Consider the following 24,104-nt stretch of genomic DNA (forward strand, 5'->3'; position numbering starts at 1 on the left):
CACACTGATAGGTCCTATACTCTGCTAAACCACACAGGTCTGGGTGCTTTCAGATATAGCTTTCAAAGTTCAAAGTACTGCTTGCTGCCAAACTAATTTTCTCTCCATAGCAAAGGAATTTTTTAACTGCTCTTCTACTGTGGTTTATAGGAGAGTTAATGCAAAGAGTCCTTAAATGCACCCTCACCCAGATTTAATCAGGCTTTGCCTATTTTCACATGCAGTACTCCAGCTCAGAGTGACTTCAATTAAACAGTCTCTTGTAGTGTATGTGGAGAACTAAGCCAATGTTCTCTCAGGCAAGATTAAATGCCAGTATTCAGTCCTTATTCCAGGTGGTTAGACAAGCAGCTAGGAGTCCATCAAAGCAACTGACTCTAGACTGCAGCATAATAGCTTAGGCAGTCATTTGACAAGGCGTGAACGACTTTACCCAGTGCAGGGTTTGGAATATATCATCATAAATTTGTGTCAGGCAAAGCTGGATTTGTGCTCAGCTCATCCAACCAATGCTCTCCTAATGCCAAATCAAACTGGCCTAGGCATGGCCCTTTTCACCGTGCTGTTCTGTGGAAGCTGATTCATTACCAGAAACATCCTAAAGGTATTTTATGTTTGTATTTCCAAATTCTCTGTCCATTTCCTACCAAAAAAAAAAAAAAAAAAAAACCACTTGACTCTTTCTTACCTTATCTACAGCTGGAGAAAGATTTCTGTTTTTTTTTTTTTGGCCTGCACAGTTCCCCTTGAACTCACACCTTTTAATCAAGTAAAGGAAAGAGGAGCTCTATATTCATCTCTTTGGCCTCACTGCAAAGACATACAAATTTTAAGTGTACTATTTCTGGTGATAATGGAAAGATTCTATTAGGAGAGCAGAAGAATTTATGGTTACTCTTCTGGCACATCCCAGAAAAGGAGTCTACATTAACCATTGCTCAACAGCTCAGAACTAGCAAAGCTGAAAAACGCCATTCCCTGTAGTTCACGTAGCAAGAAGTAACACTAGCACTGTTTATGTGAAACACCTCTTTGTATCCTCACGGACCCTAAGGGTACACATTCATCAGAAAATATGGAGATAGGGAAAGATCTAAACACACCCACCATGTTTTCACTGACATTATCACTATGAAAGTGTAATATTTTCTAAGCCCATTTCTACTTTTTCAAAGCGATAGCAAAAATGTTTGCTTTCTGGAGCACTTAGCATGATCATTTTCTCATTTTTGCTTTGTGCTTTCTGAATAGTTCCATAATATATAATAAACTAAGCATGACATTAAGGGATGTCATTTACAACCCAAATGCATGTGCATAACCATTTTCTTTTGAATACAGTATGTAAACTGCAGAGCACTGTGATCGTTTGAGATATTCTACTGGTACTATTAAGTCATCTGTAAGCGACTCAGCTTTAGTAATATTTCAGTATATAATTATTGCGTGTGTGTGTGTCATCCCACTTTGGCAGCTATGAAGTAAAGAGGTTGTTGTCTAGCAAGTTTCTCTCTGCTGCCTAATTTCAGATGTAACAAACCCTGTAAGGCTGCAGTACTCCAGCGCTGTACTTATCTGTGCTTTCCAACAGCTGAGCAAACCGGATGACTGAAGAAGGGTGTTTTTGCGTTTTTAGGATAGTTTTGAGCTTGAATATAGTTTTACTCATTTGGCAGATCAGTCTCTTCGGATGTTGTTGAAGTGTCAGTGGGCCCTAAACCTGAACTTCATTCGTACCTTTCGGAGGTGCCTTCTTTATACTGAAATGCAAGTTTTGTAAACAGGGTAAGTTCTCAGAGCTTCTGTGGGTGTTCGGTGTAGGTGTGATGCTTTTGTGGAGAATGAAATATGCTGAACTTTCTTCACTGAATATATCTTTCAACTGGGGAATGCTTTTCTATTGTGCTTGTTGCTGTTTTTCAAATTTATAAATGTCTTTCTCCCAAGATGTGCCACATGGACTCCTTAGGCATTCAGAAGTTATGAAATATGTAGTTAATTTCATTTATACTTCTCGGCCTGATGTATTGTGAAACTCCCTAATTTCTGTGGTAAGGGTGTCTAAAATATACTGACATACAGGCTAACCTTATAACGCGTTGTCTTCTCCTACTGAAAGGTTCAGTCACTGTAGTGGCTGTCAAAAGCAGAATACCTGGCTGAGCAGAATAGTCTTTATTTCAACTCACTAAAATTTCTTCTTTTTATTACATTTGGAGATAAGCAGGTAAATAATTTTAAAGGACTTTCCACACAAAAGAAAATTGCTTTTCACAGATACTTTTAAAATCTCTGTTAGGAAAAACCTTCATAGGAAAAGAACAAATTTCTCACCAGGAAGAAAATAACTTTTTTGTAGTGCCTGAGGTTTACTACAGCCCTTCAAAAGTTAGAAAATCTTACAGATAGTTTGAAAATCTTACAGAAAGGTGAATCTCTTTTTGTCAAGTGTGATTTCTGCCGATTGGATTTATATACCCTAAATAGTGCACAAAATTCAAAATGGAGTCTTACTACCGTTCCTCTGGGAAAGGGGATTTCTTTTTATGAGTTGGTAAGAATTAGTTCATAGGTGCTAGAAAGCATCACAGTCTGTGCTGTGGGTGTTTGAAGGGTCCTGTGAATGAAACAGCTATTGGTAATCACTTCCTCTCCTCTGCCCCTAAGGCAGTGGAGACCTTTGTGCCATGATAGCATGGGTAAATGTTTCTTTTTATTTGTAGGATTCTCTTTTTAGCCACTGTGTTTATACTGTCATTGATCTATAAAGATAATAATATATATGATTTATCTTTGTCTCAGGTAAGCACAAGGTGAGTCTGTGATAGCAAGTAACGTCCTGTAAAAGTGGCAGAGTCCCATTCATCATTACAGATAAATGTCCTTTCCTTATCCCCACCACGCTGGAGGTGACATACCAAGTCCTCGATGTCCTCAGAATCCTCCCCAAAATAATTCTTACTACTAAAATTAACACGGTATTTTTGTCTCACTGCCCACTTCAAATAAACTGCTTCTGTGGCAGCCTGTAAGCAATGATTAACCAGATAATGAAAGAAAAAAATAGTTACAACAAAAGATGACATTCTGTATCAGGTTACATAGGCTACAGTACTTATTATCTGACATTCTCCAGACTGTTGCACTGTTTTTCTCCGTAACTCGTAGATTACATAAAATGGTAGTGCACAGGAAGATGATGATGAAAGCAGTTGGTCATTAAACTAACAAGACAGAGGGAGGGAAGAAGCTGATAAGCATAAAAAAGCTCTATTAACTTTCGTGAGATTTGCATGGGTATAGCTAAAACAGGAACTGAGTTCTGTAGGAGATACCGTCAAAAGCAGTTTTCATCTAGACATGCAATTAATCGTGATTAAAAATGAGAAGCAGACGCTACTTCAGCACTGTAGCAAGGTACTTCTACCACTGTGCCTGCAGTTATTTACTTGTGTGCGCTCTGACACCTCGTTTAAAATAGTCTCTGTGGCTGAGAGTCCAGTCGTAGATGTGCCTTTGAAAGCAGTAGTCCATGTATTAAAAAATAAACCTTTCCTCTTTTCCTCCCTAAATTGCTTCATTAAGCAATTTACCTTTTTTATTATTACCTTTGACTATTTTCATCTCTCTAAATGTCTAACATATCTGCAGTGAAAATTAGCTGCAGGTGGGGCTTTTGTCTTGCTCCCCCTGTAGATGGCCCATGCAGAAATGTGGTGCCTTATCTGAGCAGCTCTAGCATTGCTCACAAATCAAAGTCTCTTCACTGTGTCCGTTGTGTTTTACAGATTTTAACTTTGGTCTTTATTTTCTCCAACTCTTGCAGTTGCTCCCACTGACCCATCTAATTTTGACATGTGCCAGCTGTGTCCCTCTTAACTTGGCATCACATTTTGCTGACACATTTTTTGACCTACTGGTCTGTTTCCAACTATTCTTTTCCTATAAAGTTGCTTCTTTTGTAAAGCTATTTAATGCCCATCTCCATCTTATTGTAGTCCCCTATAATTGATTTATGTCAAATACCACATTCGCCTCTTCCTCCGGATAGGAAATGTCTTTACTCTGCTCATAAACTGCTGTGTATTCTAAAATCACTTGGTAAGAAGTAAATCACAGAATTATTTATGAACTAAGCACAACAACAGTAATTTGCTTTAGCTGTGCTAAGTTAAAATGTTTATCTGTCTATAAACTCATACAACATGTGTCTGAAAACTATATCAACTGCATTTTCAAAGGCATGGACAAAACTTTTTTCCTACTTCAAATATGTAATGTCCTACTTCAGTTTTTCTGTTCACTAATTGTGGTGAAAGCTACCATTTCCTTTGTATGCAAGTTAATCAAGTTTGTCCTTTATAAATTATTTCTATGACTATTGTAATATGAATTCTTAGGACATGCATTCACATGGTATATTTCTGAGTGGCACTGGTGTGATGTCACATCTCTCTTGTAAACATGTCTAACAGTGGTAGAAAACACAAAATTTTATTTTCATTATTGTTTTTTAAGCCAACTCTTTCAAGTTAGACAGTACTTTCCAATATTTCAGATTTCTCTCTGTTTGGGTTAGTGAAAAGAAATTACAACTGCACTTCCATGTGTTTGGGCCTTATAAATTCTCAGTTTTCTGTATTTGGGATGGAAAATGTCCTATACATAAACATCAATCATATATACGTTAACGGATTTATATTCAAATATTTGATATGCCTGTCTCCTTTTCCACACTAGGTGTCTTTTCAAACATGCTTCACAATCTGCTTTCTGTATCTTGAGACAGAAGTAGAAGGTTTGTATGTACATTCGTCACATTAAGGGAAGTGGATGTAGGAAAGGAAAAACATGCAGTTCTTTTTATTCAATCCTGCATGCAAATTATTTTTATAAAATCCTTGGGTATGGAGGGCATTGCCCTGATTTGCTTGGGAGTGGAACCATGACCTCGCAAAACTTAGTGTTTTTACACTTAGTGAATTTTAAAGGATCCTAAATTCATATTGTTTGCTTCCACGGTATCGTTGGTGATTTAAAATGATGCCCTTGAGTATTATGTTGAGAAAGAGGAAGATAATTATTCTTCATTAATTACAGAATTCCTATTATGAACGTTTATAAGCAGATAACATGTATTAACATCTGTTTATGTTATGTGCTGTTGATCATTTCCATATAGCAGAGTCATGACTTTTTTTTTTTTCCCCAAAGAAATGCTGAGAAATGTTGACAGCACACAAAAGTCCTTGATGTCATCCATGTGACCATTTGTTTAGCTGAGTTCAGGCTGGACACAGTATTTAGAGTCTGACTGTTGCTTGTGCTATTCTGATGCATTCAAAAAGTTCAGGGCTTTTTCTGTGTTCACTACCCTTTGTGTATGAAACCTCCCTTCTCACATCATACCTGCTGCACAGATCTTTCTGTAACTGGCCACTTTTCTAAAGTTAAATTCTTTAAGAACTGACTGCTTAGAATAATTGTAAATATGCACACATTATAGGGGAACTTATGAAAGCCAAAGAGAACACTGTGCTCTTTGCATTTCTCTATATAAGATATACTGGCACTGTGACTGACAAACGCCCTTCAGTTTAATTTGGGCACATACTTGAAGTTACAGTTCTCCTGGATTTATGGTGTGGATTTTCCACTCATAATGGAACTTCTCCTGCAATGTAATTTAATCAGTCTTGACTATAACCCTCCAGCCTTGACACATAGAATAACATGTATGTGCCTAATAACTGAAAGATGAAAAAATATTAAGAGTTGTGTGCTCACATGTGAAGAGATTGTACACTCTTGGTCACTAAACCTTCTTGAAATGTACAAGTGGTAAGTAACTGTGATTCTATCTACTGCAGAAATATGATTAAAGATAACAAAGAAGTTGTTCCACTAATGGGCAAGAAAACAAATCCATCTGGTAATCCCCCTTCAAACCAGCAAGAGAAAAAGCCAACTGAGAGCACTCCCACAAAGAAAAGGTAGGACTCTTGCTCACTCTAAAACGTTACAACTCCTTGTTATATCTACTGTAGTAGATATTTGCACTGCAATATCACTAATATCTTTATTCATGCTATATATATGGATGAGATAGACCTGATAAACAGAAGGTGCCTTCAAAAAATCATGTGCTTATACTGTTTATAAGTGGAAGAGTATCCTGCTTACTTAGACATATAATGTGTTGACCCTGATGGGACAAATACATAACCCCTATCCTAGAGACATCAGACTCAAGCACCAGTCTAAGTTAATGTCTCCTATCAGGCAGGCTTTCTGCATCCAATCTATATACCTGTATAAACTTACGTGATTGTGGTCAATTAATGGTCATCATTTCAATAGGAGAATGTAAAGTGATCACGTGGCAGGGTATACCAGGTTTCATATAAAAGATGCTGGCCTGAAAAAAAGTGACATTTCAAATTTAGCATCACATGAGAACGTAAAGGATTACAGGGAGACAGAGGTGGAATTAAAGAATAAGGGCTGGGTAGAGCAGGAGGTTTGGGAAATCCTATTACAAACAGAAACCTGAATTCACTCTATTTTTCATAATTCTGATTAATGAGATTTCTTATTTTATAAAATATTCACTTTAATTCATATTTTATGCTAGTGAATTAATACAATGATTAAGGGTTTGAATTTAATATGAATAGAGAAATAGAAGCAGTAATTCATCCATGATACTGTTATTGAAACTACCTAAGTTACTGTAGACTGAGGATGGATTTTCATTCATAAACTTTTCACTCTGTGGCTAATTACTAGCTATTATAGTAATTTTTGAACCTCTGAAGGCCTAGGCAATTGTGGCTGTTCTGACATTTATAATTTCTTAATAATCAGAGGAATCACTTTCTACAGAAAAGGTGTCGTAAGTTATTTGAGACCCACTGCCTGGGTGGCCCAATTTCTCGTCTTGTCATTAAATGTAAAAAGAGAAGCTCTTCATTTGAATCGCTGCACTTTGCTGGTAGAATGGGGAGATTGAGGTATCTGAACAGCTCACAATACACTTAGTACTCCAAAAATGGGCGATTCCATGGAAGATTTATAGTTAAAACAAATATTGGCAAACAGTGGTAAATACTACCCTTCACTTAGTTATCCCCTATCTCCCATTTGGTTTTGTGGCATCAGTAACAGTAACCTTGGGGATTTTGCCATCTCTCTACCAGCAGCTGAGGGTGTGACTACCAACATTCCTGTAGTATAAGGAATGAAGATCACGTGAATTTTAATGCAGTGGTTTAACGTGTTCTATTAATTATATGTTTCTATGCTGCTGTACTTCTGTTGCTTCAAAATGCTTCCTTCTGGTATGCTGTGCCACTAAGCAGCTAGTGCATCTCCATGGGTAGCATTTCTCATTTGGCAAATGTATTGGCCATGTGTACTTTATGAAAAGACATTGACTTCCCCTTCTTGAAGCTGCTGGTATTTGGGTGGACTAGCAGTATGTAATTAAGCACAGGAAAACCAACACGTACGCTGGGGAGGAGTGCTGCCAACGTTGTCGGAGCCTGATTATGTTTGTGGGCAGTGTTCCTGACAGTGTGCACCATGGCCACGTAAGCACTTGGTTATTTTTTGGCAATTGTCCACTTTGCATGGTGGTTTTTGTTTTCCCTCCCCTTCCCCCCATGTTATCTCCATGTAACCCACATGTTAGTATAGGTTAGGTATGTCAGCCTCCAAAACAGGGCCTACTTCATAGCTGTTGTATAGCTTTTGGTTGCACATGAACACAATCCTAGGAGAAACATCAGCCTGTAGCACACCATCTCCTCCTGGTGCTGAGCCAAGTGCAGGTGGGACAGTCCAGCTAAGCCTGAAGTGCAGCACTTCTGGCTTTCTGTAGATTCACTGTAGCCTCCAACAGTTGTTGGGACAGATTCTGCACATCATAGCCAGGGAATGCAAAAGCAGGATGAACCCATGGTGTTTTCACCCCTCCTCAGACTCTCTGCCAAGATCCGTGTGAAACAACAGTGATTTACAGCAGCTGCGAACCTGGTGAGTGTGGTAGAAGTGATGGCAATGGTCCTGTTTCTGTCTAGGTTTTTTCCTGTGCTCTGAGGAGCACCCTATGCCTAGGTAATTTCAGGGACACTGTCGTGCTAGGCAGAAGCTGCACATCTTGAATGTTATAAGGTATATAAGTTTAAACACCTACACACAGTGATTTAACACTGGGATCCCCAAGACATTGGAAAATGATATGAACTAGGGCCATTATTAGATCATGCTATTTTTAGCAGATATCAGTGGGTTGTTCAGTAGTGTTCTAATAACATAAAGCATTTTAGCATGAGTATGTGTACTTTGATTCAACAGGATTCTTTGGGGGAGATGCAGTTAAATGAAAGGAAGAAATACCCTAGGGACTAAACCACAAATATTAGGTGAATTGGAGATATTTTTCAGGTGACTACTGGAACATTTTAGGTATGTAAGACAGTTGCTGAATGAGAAGCCTTGTGGGAGTTACTACGTTCACCACTGAAACTCCCCTGTCTTAGATGAAATGTAGCGTGGATTAATGAGATCTAGTAATACCAACCCATTGACTTTGCCTCCCAACTCTGCAGGCTTTTAAAAGGCTAAATCTTCCAGTTCTTCTCATATTCGCTTTTCTGTGTTGTTTCAAATTTCATTTCTTTTTCCTATAAATAGTTATTCGTTAGCTAGACATTGTTAAATGTCATGCACTGACTGGCAAGATTCAGTTCTGGAGGGTGAATATGTCTTATGTCATTAAACACGTGACCTTTCAAACTTTCTGATTTAATGTTTATTACTGCTGATAGGTTTGGAATGATCTATTTTGATGGCTCCTGGCTGGAGAAATAGGGGCTGCAGTAGAAGGGCGAGCATATTAACGCGTCTGTGTGTGTATGCATATATGTATGTCTGTTCAATAAATGTATGGCGTTGCATTTAGCGCTTTGCACAGAAGGCAGGTGCAAGGCTGTTTTTAGGCTGATGGTGTAGTGGCTTAGACATGTCAGGACCTGATGCCATGCCTCCTAAAAAAAACTTGGGATCTTTTGCCCATCTTGCCAGCATGTAAGTGCTGGACACTGGCTAAATGTTGGAGTCTGGGATCCTCCCAGGCAAAAGTAGACAAGTCTCTTTCCATCATCTTATTAGATATAATGCCAGCAAATTTAAACTGTCAGCATTGTCCCAGGCATTTACATGTACTGCTTTGTTTATTTTATGGTTCAGTTCGCTTTTTTTTAACTAATATTTTTAATGCAATGTGTTCAACAGTTCACACTTCTTTCTGGAGATTGATGGTTTTGAAAGTAATGCAACTCCAAATAATACATCTCCCCCTGTGTTTTCAAAACCAATGGATTCAAATATTCGTCCATGGTAAGTTATAGAGGCATATTCAGTAGTCATATTGCAAATATATCTATTTTATTTTCAACAGCTACTCCATATTTCTCCTTATATTTCAGAGCTAAAATTTCTCATGACTTTTCATAGATTTTGGTCACTTTAAAGACAAAACTCCATTGGAGGTCTGTTGTTGCTAGATAATTTATCTTTATCTGCTGCTATCGTTCACATCAAATAAATCAGGCCTCAGATTTGAATTAATTTAAAATCAATACTATCTTCTTTTTTTTTTTTTTCTAAGCCCCTTATTTGGGATATGTTAGTACAAATGCCCTGCACACCTTTGTGTGTTTTCTGATAGGTGAAAACCACAGCTTAATTTAGTAAACCACATTCCCAGCTCTGTGTGCTAATATCCTTGCTCTGTTGCTCATTAACTACCAAACAACATGAAGATACTGAGTCTGAGATGTTTAAGGCAGCCATTTATGCTGAATGAATAGAGAAAAAAATGTGTCTGGGAAGAGCACACCTAATTTTTAAAAATTGGAGTGGTACTAAAAGCCAGTGATTATGAATACGGGAAAATGTATCAATTTTAGCATAAACTCAGAATTATCAAATGGATTTTTGTTTGATGGATGTCTGGTCAGCTTTTTGGAATTAGCTGACCAATTTATTTTGGTTTCAAAGGAAAGGCATCAAAGTTTCTGCCTCTCATTCAGGGACAAACCTGCACAAGACACACGTATGCTTTGTCACTAGATTCCTCACGGTTTTCTGCAGAGAAGTGATGGACTGAATAAGAATGGACTCTGAGCAACCACCTTTGTTTCAAATAAATATCTGCAGGGCAATGTTAAATGCTTGCATTTTTGTCCATACATCCACTTTGTCAATAGCTAATAGTTTAGTCTCCCGAAGTTATTAACTGGTGATTGTTCATCAAATCTGAACATTATAGAAAACAAAATTATAAGTGAAAAAAAATTGCTATCAATTCATTTTAAAGTCAGATCTGCCTTTAGGAATGTCTGGAAATGGCATAAGTAATTACAAAATACTAATGGCACCGAGATCCTTTAAATTTATTACTGAAATATGTATTTAGAGCCCAGTCTTTGATTTCTTTTAGCTGAGGCTTCCATCTCAGTCAGCTGCAAAATGTTCTTGAGTTGCCTGCAGTGTACTGCGTAGTAAATGTTTAAATCACTTTCATTGTTTGTTTGCAACCCATACTGATTTAGCACTTGTTTTGTGTCAGATGACAAATTCAGGATGTGAAAAGGAAGAATGTAAGCTTCAAGCTGCAGCACTCAGGATGTTGCATAACAAGCACTGAACATTTAAAAAAAATTAAAAAAAAATTCCCACAGATAATGAAATAACATAGTAAAATAAGATAGTAAAATGTATGAAATAACATAGTAAAACAAAACATGTGGTTTTCCTAAGGATTTTTAAAATATAATAAAGTCTTTTGGGTCTCACCCTTCGTACCACTCACTTGAATATATACAAGGGAGATAAAATGATAAAATTAATATCAGTGTCAAATTAGATTAATTTCAGTTCTACTGTAGATGCGGCTTCCTAGCATTGACTGATTCATCATGCAATTTGGCAAAATGTCTTCCTATATCTTCTTGACTTAGCAGTTATGCTTTTTGTTTTCTGCAGTGCATCTGGAAATGGAGAAGATATGGATTCCCCACAGTCTCTTCAGGATGATGTGACTGAATATAGCCCTAACGTAGACAGTTGGTGAGTAGTACATTTTGTACAGATTAAGTCTATGATAGGGTAGATATCACCAATTTTGTTTGACATTTTTCAGAAAAAAGATACCCATGCCTTTCTTAGTTTTCAATAATTAAACTTTGAAATGAACAACTCTAACTTGTGCTTTTCTCAAATCTCATATTTAGTATGAGGATTCTTCATATATAATTTCTGTTTCATAGATGACAACACAGGACCTAAACTCTTATGCCCAACAAGGCATGAGAAAATTCCCAGAAATCAGTATTGTGTACCAACCATACAATGTACAATGTATTTTTCCTTCAAAAGCCAGCTCTAATAGGCTAGAAAGCATTTCTTTTAGAGGTGAAACATTGCCCTCTATTTCAGTCAGTATTAAGAAATCTTTGTTAGCTTGATGGAATGAACAAAATGTACTTTCTTAACACTTCTGAGGACTAGTAATCCTGATAGCTAATCTCACTGTGAAAAGAAGATATATAGCTGATGCATTAATGAGGCTTCCAAAGGAAATCAGCTGGAAGTATTTCTGACTGGGGGTAAAGTATTAAATCATTCCAGAATAACGTATGACCAGGAAAGTTGTGTAAGAAGACGTGAGATTAAAAACAATCTTCTGCTGTGAGTGGGATGGGTGCAGCTGGAGTGCAGCATCAGATAACTTCAGGCACTGAAGTCATAAAGTTGTAGATGGGTCAGAGAAGCATGGAGGGGAGTAATACTGAAGGCAATGTAAAGAAAAGTGGAAAGAAGCATATTCATTAGTGTTTCTCAGCCTTTGTTTTAGAAAAATGGACAAACTGACAAAAATGCAAAACAAAATTACTCGAAAAATGTACATTGTAATAAAAAAGCTCTCAATAGCCACTTCTCTGCAAATAAGCAACCTACATAAACGTAGATCTATGCCAAGTTTTATATATATATACATGTACACACATATATATATGGGAATAGGGCCAGTATATGTAATCTGGTGTAAGTAATTGCATTTCTTCTTCCTCTTGTGCAGAAAATAAAATAAACCCAAGTAAACTGATTCAGCAATTTCATTATTATTTTTGATAATTCAGTGCTAACATATCACAAGGTCCTGAGCAGACAAGTGCCCGGAAGAAGTTGAAAAGATACATATTTCGAGCAGTATCTGAGGGAAATGTGGAAGAATTGCAAGGTCTGCTCGCAGAGCTGAAGGAAAGATCAAATGCATGTACAAACATGACTGTGCCAGGTAAGCAGTGGAGTTACCTGAAGGAATACTGATACCACATCCGGCAGCACATGTATAGTCTAAAACTAGGAAACGCAGCAGCTACTTGCAAGTGAATTTGAAGTCACTTGTTTTCAATTAAATTTATGCCATTTCTTATTTCTAAATGAAAGATTAAGATACTCAAAAAGCTACCTCCTTGCTGTCTCTGAGGCAACACTGGAGAATATTTGTCCACTGTTTATGATATGCTGAGGGTCTATCTGCACTGTATTCCCAGAGCCATACGTAAATTAGCCTTTTGCAGTATGAGACTCAAAGCTGATGTCTCTACCACCCTGTAGTCAGTCTAATTGCAGTATAGAGAGGGTTTGTGATGTATTTTAGCATGGCAGAGTGGGTTGGGAAGTTAGGAAAGGGTTTGGGGTTTGTCTGGATTTACCATGGCAGTGGGATATCTGAAAAAGAAACCAAATACACTGGCCTCCTTATAAATCAGTACCACATCTCTGAAAGTGTCATCTCACAAAGTAGCCCAAATAGAGTAAATAAGGAGTAATTGCTTGCTAAATAGTATCATATATATTCCCCAGGTCCCACCCCAAATAAACAAAAGATTAGAATTATTTGCCTTCCACTTAATAAATAATGAAGCCTAACATGATCTAATCTCAAAATTTACTCTTGCAGATTATCTGATGAAAAAATTCACAGCTTCAGATACTGGCAAAACATGTCTGATGAAAGCTCTGCTGAACATCAACCAAAACACAAATGAGATCGTGAATATGCTACTCTCCTTTGCAGAAGAAAATGGTATTTTGGAGAGGTTTATCAATGCAGCATACACAGAAGAGGCCTATAAAGGTACTGCCATCTGATACCAATTCAGGAATATGGTTAAATATACCATCAATAAATGTAATGTTTTCTTCCAACATTCTAAGAATGGTTTCAATTCCTGAAACAACTTTGATTCATTGTTATTGGTGCTATCTGTTGTGAAACATCATTAATGTTTCATAATGTGCTTAAGAGATTTCACACTAAATACCTGCGTCTGCTGTTTCAGGCCAGACAGCTCTAAATATTGCCATTGAAAGAAGACAATATGAAATCACTCAGAGCCTTATAGAAAAAGGAGCTGATGTCAATGCTCACGCCCAGGGTATTTTCTTTAATCCCAAACATAAGCATGAAGGCTTTTATTTCGGTAAGTAGAAACGTGATCTCTCTCCAAAAGGCAGGAAGGAATACCCAAACAAGTAAGTCAGTATGGAAGATGGGCAAGTGTGGATCTTTAATATTAGCTGACCTATATTAAGAAAGTCACATCACAAGATATGAAAATGTCACAGTACCTTTTGTAAGGTAACTTCTCAGAGTGCAATGTATCATAAACACTCAGAAATACTTGTAAAACAATTATTAAATGCTGAATAGCAAATAAATTGGCATAAATTTGAATCTGAAGATTGTCTCCAAACAATGTTTTCTTGCAAATGAAGTTTTTCTAAAGCAAAAGCCAAATTAAAAATAATCAATATTTAAATGCACTTTCAAATACTAAGATGCTTAACATAGTCAATTCTATAATACAGTTTTAATGCTTGTAATAAAACATGAACAGATGTTACATTTTATAATTTTGTAGGTGAAACTGCACTGGCGTTAGCTGCATGTACCAATCAACCAGACATAATTCAGCTGTTAATGGACAATACCAGGACTAATATTACTTCTCAGGATTCCAGAGGAAACAATATCTTGCATGCATTAGTTACTGTTGCGGAGGACTTTAAAACTCAGAATGACTTTGTAATCAGAATGTATGATATGATTTTGTTGAAAAGTAAAGACAGAAATTTGGAAACAGCAAGGAACAAGGATGGTTTGACACCACTACAATTAGCTGCAAAAACCGGGAAATTAGAGGTAAGTATTAGTTCAGTAGTATCTAAGAGAAATTAAATATAGAGAGAGTCAAGGCCAACCATGTACTCAGACATTAGTGCTCTAGCATATAGTTTTCCATGCTGGTTATGCAGTACTATGTATCAGTAGTATTCAGTGAGATAATTTTGCTCAACATAAAAGCAAAAATTTCTATTGCAGTGTTGCTTCTGCTCTTCAAGGTTTTTCTCTGACAATACCTTTCTGTATCCATGCTATTTAAAAACAGCCTTGCAAACCTTTGTATTGTACTGAAACTCAGAAGTATTGCATTTATTACAAAACTATTATACAATATAAAATCTTTGTAAAATTTCAGAAGACTCACTAGTACTGCTCTGTTAAGCTGCTGTGGCATTTGGCCCGCATAAATCATCTGTGTTGTGGTAAAGAGTTGACAGTGGGTTAATTTAGAAAGTAAATGGTTAAGTTAAGGGAATGTGAACTCATGGAAAATTGTGCTTTCATCCTTTAGAAAAATCTCTCTGATAGAAAGGCTAGAGGCATTAAAATACTATATTTATTTCCTAGAGGTCTGTAACCTCTAACACCACTTATCAAATGACGGAATTACAAATGTATTGAATTGCACTACTCTAGCAAATGTGATAGATTTAACGTATGGGTTTTGGCAAGTGTATCAGTGTGCTTTCTCTTTTCCCACAAAGAATGCATCTGCTTACAAATGATTCTGTTAACGTTTTAGATTCTGAAATACATCCTGAGCAGAGAGATAAGAGATAAGCCTAACAGGAGCTTGTCAAGAAAATTCACAGACTGGGCTTATGGTCCTGTTCAGTCTTCTCTTTATGATCTGACAGAACTAGATACCACCACGGACAATTCAGTATTGGAGATTATTGTTTATAATACGAATATTGGTGTAAGTTGTCTATTACTAAAATTCATGTATTTTCTAGCAGTATACTCATTTCAGGTGCTTTAGCCTACACATTTGACTGAAGAACTTGTAAAACAGTAAATAATAACTTCTGCTTCTTAGTTTTGTATTGGAAGCAAGGTTAATTTTACATCTCTGTAGATTCTCAGCTGTAAGTGAATATGGATTCAGATCCTCAAACATTGGCTAAGTATTTTGGGAGCGTTTCTTTTTCTACATTTAAACCATTAATTTGCCTTGCATAGGAACATAAACAAGGCCCAGCTGGTCAGACCAAAACTAGTATAATTCCTCCATGGTTTGGTCACTGGCAGCTGCCTAAGAAAGCTCTTGAGAACAGGGGAAGCAAGCAGCAATGCATTCACAGGATACTCCACCTGTCCTCAGGAAATTGCGTCTCACCAGGTTTTGGAGGCAGGGGTGGTGTTTTTTGTTCTGTGCCCTGATGAAATGCTTAGCACCCACAGAAGCCTGTGGACAGGAGTTGCCTGTCTTTACTAATACCATTATTGCTGTGCTACTGTTTATTTTCATGGCATATGAAGTGTTCTTAAGCTGTCAGAACAACACCCTATTTTGTCCTATTAATACAATTACTACAATTAACTTATGTATTGTACACAGTTGTTCTAAAAGAAGGTTCTATTAACAGTCACGGAAGCCATAGGGTTGTATATTTACTTAATAAAAACTTCACCTCACATACATGTATTTTAGGCATCTAGGGTAGAACCTTATCACAGAATTTTAATTTTTCAAAGCCAGAATTTGATGTTTGCCAAATTAAAAAACTGTCATAAAGCTTCTGTATGAAGCAAGTGCAGAAGTTCACACTACAGTTTTATCACAATCACAGTTTAACAAAGCATGGCAGGTTATCACAGCCTGAATTGAAGTGGGCTCATTGTATCTTGTAAATTTAGGGTCTGACAAATATATTTGAGTACAGATGTGTTTCTAGATCAGCAAGATACTGAATTAAATTTATAAAATACATACCTGAAATCATCTCAGTTTCCTTACAGGTGGAAAGTTCAAATCTTAATTGTTTGTTTGTTTTCTACAGAATCGTCATGAAATGCTGACTTTGGAGCCTCTGAATTCACTGCTGCGAATGAAATGGAAGAAGTTTGCACGACACATGTTTTTTATGTCATGTTGTTTTTATTTCCTATACAATATAACACTGACATTAGTTTCCTACCACAGACCTAATGAAAATGAAGTGAGTACAGTAACTTAACAAATTTTACTGCTTTAAATTGCAATAGTATTTCCTGATCTGTTTTTAAAATGCTGGTGAGTCCAAAAAAAACCTCCACCAAAACCAGATACCAGTTTATCTGGCTACAGTAAGAGCAGGTTCTCCCAGATCAGGTCTTTGCATCTGGAAGGAAGAGGTGTAACAGAGGAAATAATTCTATTTGCGTTTTGTGAAAGTGACCTAAAAGCCACATAATACAAAGACAGGTAGTTAAATTTCTAAAAGTGTGGGGAGGGGTTTTGCTTTTCTTTTAAGAAAGAAACCTCTGCTATTCTCTGTAAATCCACCATGAATTCAACTCTTAGTGTAATGGCAGAAATTGGGTACCCAGAGAGCTAAATACATGAGGCTTCCGGTTACTTTGCCTTTTACCCTTCAGATATGGAACTCAGTCTTTCATTTTGGACCTATCTTGCAGGCTCCACCTTATCCACTAGCTCTAACACGTGGTGTGGGATGGCTGCAGTTATCGGGACAGGTGATGGTTGTGTTAGGAGCAATATTTTTAGCCATAAAAGAGGTAAGACTTTTAAATAACAAATACATAACAGAGTAGGTAAAGAACTTATCTAGATTTACGAATATGCTGGTGATTTGTGTAATGTCTAAAAGTATTTGGCAGAATACGTCACTCATTCTGAATGACCCTGGATATTTATTTGAATATGACTGTATTGCTCTGTGAAACAAATATGTGAGGGATTTTCCTTTGGAATTCTTAAGACAGAGAGATTTTGTATTTATATGACAGTAATGTTGTCTAATTACTGGGGCTAAGTACACTGTTGAATTAGAACCTATAACAGAAAAAAGCAGGGCATAATTTTTTACCAGATACTATAAGTAATTAAAAACAGTATCTAGTTGTTAAATTATGCCAAAGATGATAGAAATTGAGACTTCGCTGTTACAGCTCCATAAAATATTTTTAATTCTAGAAGCTATCATCTTGTCTTATCAATAGATTTTTAGAAGACCAACTTCAAATGTATGATTTTGAAAAAATGATTTTGAGCCCTGCTTTTTCTTACTACCATTTCTGTATTATATTTATCTGTTTACATAGAGTGTAGCCATCTTTCTGCTTAGGCCCTCAGACCTGCAGTCAATTCTCTCAGATGCGTGGTTCCACTTTGCATTGTAAGTCTGTCATGCATGTATTTGATGCTCTCTATATAATACTTATCTATCCTGTGGTCACAGGGAATGATTCCTGGAGCAGATGCTCAATTTTCTTTAGATTATTAGTTTTCAGAGGGATGGATGTAATCTTCCATACAGCTTTTCTGTAGCACACACTAGTGCTTTCACTGATCAATAACAATACTGGGTGTTGATGTGTACAGGCTGTATTTTTCCCCAAAGTACAGACTGTCTTTATCTCCTCCAGATGCTGTATCTCTTTATGCTGTATATAGAGAAATGTGTTTAAGAAATCTTTTTAATAAACCAGATCTAGTTTTTAACTCCTCCAGGAAGGAAAAATAGCATAAAGCTGGTTCAGCTGGTCAACTAGTCTTGATCATAGATGGTTCCCTCTCCTTTCTAGAATAAGATTGTGTGATCAGTAAAAAGAGGTGTCTTAACTACACTTTTCTTTCTCTTTCTACAATCATGCTAATATCAATTTTGTGCTGCCAGGAATCTGGTCTATACGCTATCAGAGTGCATCACATGTTCTCTAAGTGTCTTCCTTGCAGAGAGGTTCATAGAAATATCTTGTTAGACCAGAGCTTTAATTAAGCTGCGTCAGAGATGCTATTAAGGATTCCTAATATCTTGCCAGCAAAATCAATTGGCCAGCTATTCTGGGGAGAAGGGTTTACTTAAAGTAAGCTTTAATAAACATAACCATGATATATTAATATACTTACACTTTCTTAAGTCATCTATTTTATTGTTAAATTATATAGGTTATGTTTGTAATGGGGAATGGAATGCAATATGAAATTAGAATTCAAGCATAAGAAACAAGTCATTTCGTATTTTTCCATAATGCTGTTGGTTTTGTTCTAGTAATTTCCCTTTTACATACATGTGTTTTTTTAACAGTTTTATACAAGCTTTGCTTGTGATCTTCTCTGTCTTTTTGTACTTGTTTTCCTACAAAGAACACCTCGTGTGTCTTGTTTTGGCAATGGCCCTAGGATGGGCTAATATGCTCTATTTCACCAGAGGTTTCCAGTCCATGGGAATATACAGTGTTATGATTCAAAAGGCAAGTATGTTTATTTGTTTATTTATCTGCCTTGTTACAGTGATTGCTTATCTATACAATCCTAATGAAGCATGTTCAGTTTGAAAATATTTTATGATTCATATTGGAATTTCTTATTTTTGTATTTTGCTGAAATAATGCATATAATCTACTTTATAACTTCAATAACAGAGACTACCTTGAATCTTAAAAGTAAGATTTTATTTTATTAAATATGCAAGTAATTTGTGTTTGTGATTTTCAAATAAGAGTTCTGCTATTTAATTGCATCATAGGTTTAACACCTATATTGTGCAGCTATAGTCACCATTAGAAGTACACAGCGTACCAGGCTCTTACTTGCAAGATTAAAAAAAAAACAGACCTAAGTTTTCTCTTCCCACTGAGGCTACAATCAGTTTGCTTAATGAAAACAATCTGATACTTCAGTGTTTACTGCACATGTATGCTAGCAGAATATATAAGCATAAAACTAGTTCTCGGTTTTAATTCCTGATAAATATTTAATTTAATTTAATTTTTAGGTCATCCTGCAAGATGTGATAAAATTTTTAGTTGTCTATATCGTGTTTTTGCTGGGATTTGGCGTAGGTAAATATTACTGGAGAAAAGCACTGATGCTCTGTGTGAGTAAAAATTTTGGCATTATTATGAATAAGAACCCTATTGTCATGATGAGAGCTCATGTTGCGGTTTCTTCTGGACATTAAAAAGCCAAGTTTAGAAATTTAAAGTCTACCTAGAAACTATCTGAACAGATAAGTAATTTGGCTTTTGCTCAATTGCTTGCAATTTCAACTGCATGTGGGTACTTTCTGTTTCCTTTTGGTAATCTGTCACCTAGCTGCTGATGCGTATGTTGCTGGGTAGCTGTAGCTCTTTATTATGCAGTGCTTTTTGAATTCTTCAGGATAAAATGCGATGTATAAATAAAGCATTATTGTAATTAAAATTTTCTCATGCTTTTTCCTCAGCTCTTGCTGCATTGATTGAAACTTGCCAAAACGGCAGTGAGTGCCATTCTAACAGCAGTCTGGGACCTGTTCTGATGGATCTTTTTAAGCTCACTCTAGGACTGGGTGATCTGGAGATCCAGCAAAATTCAAAATATCCTGTGCTATTTCTTCTGCTCCTCATAACTTATGTTGTGTTGACTTTTGTTCTTCTCTTGAACATGCTTATTGCATTAATGGGAGAAACAGTGGAAGATATTTCTAAAGAGAGTGAGCACATCTGGAAACTCCAGGTTTGTTTGTGAGTTAGCTTGCTTAATGAAGAATTGATGCGTTGGCCAAAATCTTCTAAGCTGTATATGTGGTCACTTATTGTGCTCATAGAAGGGGACAGATAATGACAATGAGAATCTCCATTTGCATATGTGTACAAAAAATGGAAAAATGTATGTTTAGTATAAGAATATCCCGATAACTTCAGAATTAATAGAATTAATAGCTATCCTGAAGGTAATCTTATGGCTTGAATTTTCAATCCCATGTGCTGTCACGTAGCTTTGTGACTTTCATTCCCATGGGTACGTCACCAGGAATGTTTGTTTCACTATCTGCCCAGAAATCTGTAACACAGCATACTTTGCGATTTCATCCCTTGAACTTGCACAATGCATGAGTTCACTCTGATTTTTTATTTTTTACCTAAGCATGCTTTCTGAATCCCAAACTGTAATCACGAATGCAGTCAGAATTAGGACTGGAGTTGCTTTCTGTGATGGGCAGCATCCCACTGAAGGAGATATAGCCCTATGGCAGAGTGTTGGTATGAAGGTATTGGGGCTAAGCCCTAACCACTGAGCCTACTTTGAGCATGCCTCCTGAGCTGGGTCTAACTAGAGGAAGTTGTGGACTACCTAATTGCATATGCCAAATAACCAGTGGCATTCCATATTATTTACTACTGCTGCTGTGTGTATCGATTATAGATGGTGGATGGGAGGGTATGGTATAACATATTTTAATGAAAGATGGAGCTCAAAAACTGCATATACAGACATTTCTGAATATAGTTAACCATACTGATGTTACTATTTATTGTTAATAGAGAGCTAGAACCATTTTGGAATTTGAAAAATTCTTACCAAAATCTTTGAGGAAAAAATTCCAACTGGGAGAACGGTGTAAAGTGGCTGAAAATGACACGAGGGTGTGCTTAAGGTAAAGCAAAGTTAGAATATTGTGCTATTGATTATGCTCTGTATCTCTCTTCAGGGTTATTTCTCTTCAAAAGACTCTGAAATATTTTATACATCTGTACAAAACATCTTCTGCTTTTAATACATAGCTCTTTATAAGAAGAAATAGTAAATGCATTTACTGTACTAAAACTCCATTTGGGTTTTTTTAGTTCTGATCAATTGCTTAAGAAAAGGGAAAATACATAAGGAAAATACGTAATTTTTTATAAGAAAACTGCTTTTCAACCTCAGGTATGTTTTTAATGTAGAAGTATCAGATTTGCTTGCAGGAGATATCAATTTTGTCATAATCACCTTTGAATGTTAACTTAAAAGTAATTATATTTGGAATTAATTGCTAATTGATATGATTAGCGTATTGAAGAAAATGTTTCTATGCTGTTTTATGAAAACACTAAAATATTTAATGTGAGTTTCAATACTATACTCATAATGTGTGGAATTACAAAATAGTCTGAATATCATTCCCATCTACATACAATGTGTAACACTGCAAAAGACAGTCAACCTTTTAGTAAGACTGGTGTTGATGATAAACCACGGCAATCCCAAGACGGAATGAGGAAATAAAAGGGGAAGTGCAGCTATGCAGCTAGGAGAGAATGCGTGCTAATAACATAATTTATATACAATATAAACAGGATTAATGAAGTGAGATGGACCGAGTGGAAAACACATGTTTCATTTATTAATGAAGATCCAGGGCCAACAGGTACTGCTGAATTTTACACCACAGTATTTGTGAAATCTTTTTTTCCTTAGAAATGCCTTGATGTAGTTTTATACCTTTAAAAATATAAACTTGCGTAACCTAGATATTCAAAAACTCTATTTACTGCAAGGGAAACTCATGGCTAGTATGGTAGGGGTGTTAAATTAGTTTAAAAATTTGGAGAGAGGTTTGGTTACAACTTTCATTATTTATGCTTTGGTATTGAAACATGGTAATGTTACCATATTTATTTTTCTCTAAGCAGTTACACTTGATCTAAGTTTTACATTTTCTTCAGGCATTTGAATGGTATAAGAGTGAAGAACTTGTAAACAGACAAAATTTTTGTTCTGAAACAGCTGTCACAAACTACATTAATTTCCTCCTTGAATAGTTACATACAGCATTGCAAAATTTGGCAAGAAATCAGACTGATTCTACCTAACAATACAGTAGTTTGCTATGTTTTAGTCCTCAAACATTCATGTTTGTTTTGCGATATACATTGGATGACAAATGGCTCCTTGTAAATGTTAACCAGGAAATTCAAGATACCCATCTGCTGACAGTGTTGGAAGTGTAATAGAGAAATGACCTAACTTTGAGGTGTCAGATGTCCTTCTGGGAACAAACGTCGGAGTGTATAAGGGCATCTGAGGATCTGAGAGATTTGTTTTGCAGTTTGTTCTTTAGTCAATTAACATTTATACTGCTTAGTAGAATGATCTCAGCAACAATGAAAAGGGGCAGACAGAAAACTTTGTATAAGATATGGTAGCAAACTGACAGCTTACTATTTAAATAAATGCATGTTTAAAAAAAAATCAGTTGTGCAAAAATTTGGTCTTGCATATACAGTTTCTACCATATCCTGTTTTGTTTATAATGCACTTTTTTGCAGATCCAAGCAAAGTTCAAGATAATTCAAGAACTAATAGCAAAACAACCCTGAATACGTTTGAAGAAATGGATGATTTGCCTGAAACTTCTGTTTAGTTCTTCTGTATTTCATGTGTGGATGCTTTGGAGGCTAAAAGCATCAGAAGCTGATGTTGAAAGCTTTTTTAGTATTTTGGACAGCTGTAACCAGCTGGAACACAAACTTACAGTGACATGGTCTGATGACTTTAACCCATTTAATCAGTGCAGCTATGCTAAAAATAAAATGGACTATTTAACTGGTTCAATTTTGAGCCTCTTAAAAACCATTGCTGTCCAAGTATGTATGACTATTCAAACTTGGATCTAGACTATGTACTGGTTAAAAAAAGGTCTAATGTGAGATATTTCTTCCTTTTGTGGAAAACTGAGATCTTTGTGATCCCAGTCTGATGTCTTTTGTTTTCAAATCTTTAACACATTGTATTCTGAAAAAACTTAAGTTTTTGTCATGGAGAAAAGAAAGGCATTTCAATTTTGAAGACTACTAAATGAAGAATGTTACTTTGAAATAACAATGTTCTGGAAACATTTGAAACTTTTGTATTGATGGTCAGTGTTACTGGAATCTTTATCCCACAATTTGGAGAAAGCCTCAAGTGGAAACATAGCCCCTTTGGGTCTCATTAGCTTTGTGATTTATTTTCCTGTGTATAATACCTAGGGTACAAATGTGGTCTTTATTCATGTGGATCATATGTGGATTTTTATTCATTATTTATATATGTGCCTTCCCATAAAATAATAGGGCAGAAACACAATTCACAATGGAGAATTTCTGAGTTTGTTCAAGTCACAATGTCTTTATTTTTCCTGTTTCTACCTGGCTTTTCCATACTGGTGAATCTTGCTATCACACTGGAAGTTTTCAGGTTTAATTAAATCAATTTCTACATTCAATCACTTCAGAAAGCTGAAAGTCAATATTTCTTCCCAAAGGAACAGAATAAGTTAAATGCAATATAATTGCAGACTTTATTTTATTTTATTTTTTTAATTCAGAGGACTGTGTAATGCATTTCTGTAGCACTTTTTATTTCATTATTTGTGATGACCTAGTACTATAAATTATATTTTTTACTTTTCTATTTGTGTATGTATAAAAAGAAATAGTTGTCCTGTGTACCTTTAGATTTCAATTATTACAATATGTATCCTCATTGTCATGGATTTTTGTCGTATATACATTTGGTGCCTGTTTTAAAGGTACTATTTAGGAAACACTCAGGTAAATTCTGTTTTGCGTTTGAATGATAATATGAATTGCATTGGATTCTTACAGCTAAGCCTGAAGTGCGCAAAATGGTCCAAAAAACTTTCTTAACACAGAAGAGAACGTGAGGGAACTCTCCATCGGAAAGGATAGTGCAAAGCTATTTGCAGCGATGGTGAACATATTTTTGCTACCAAACTGGTCTTCTACAGATGTCCTATGAGGCGTTTGCTACCGTGTATGACTCGGATGGATGGGATCAAGTTGAAATCTTCAGTTACTTTTTCACAGTGCATAGGAATTCCAGGGGAAGGACATTCGTGCATATCAATATACTGATGTAGTATCT

General features: G+C 36.1%; 1 protein-coding gene across 1 annotated transcript; it reads left to right on the top strand.

Moving 5' to 3' along the window:
• Positions 1 to 5,874: 5,874 nt before the first annotated feature.
• On the top strand, positions 5,875 to 22,655 carry TRPV3 (transient receptor potential cation channel subfamily V member 3; the record flags this gene model as incomplete). The annotated part of the gene is made up of 17 exons (XM_082776202.1): positions 5,875 to 5,993; positions 9,298 to 9,402; positions 11,053 to 11,136; positions 12,210 to 12,367; positions 13,037 to 13,213; positions 13,419 to 13,559; positions 14,001 to 14,281; positions 15,006 to 15,182; positions 16,267 to 16,425; positions 16,883 to 16,984; positions 17,531 to 17,604; positions 18,517 to 18,682; positions 19,207 to 19,273; positions 19,657 to 19,928; positions 20,738 to 20,850; positions 21,533 to 21,603; positions 22,505 to 22,655. The coding sequence occupies 17 exons, from the start codon at positions 5,875 to 5,877 to the stop codon at positions 22,597 to 22,599; spliced, it is 2,361 nt and encodes a 786-aa protein (XP_082632328.1). The 3' UTR covers positions 22,600 to 22,655.
• Between the last annotated feature and the right edge of the window lie 1,449 nt (positions 22,656 to 24,104).

This window comes from Aythya marila (assembly GCF_965140915.1).
Source record: "Aythya marila genome assembly, chromosome: 20".
Taxonomy (NCBI): domain Eukaryota; kingdom Metazoa; phylum Chordata; class Aves; order Anseriformes; family Anatidae; genus Aythya; species Aythya marila.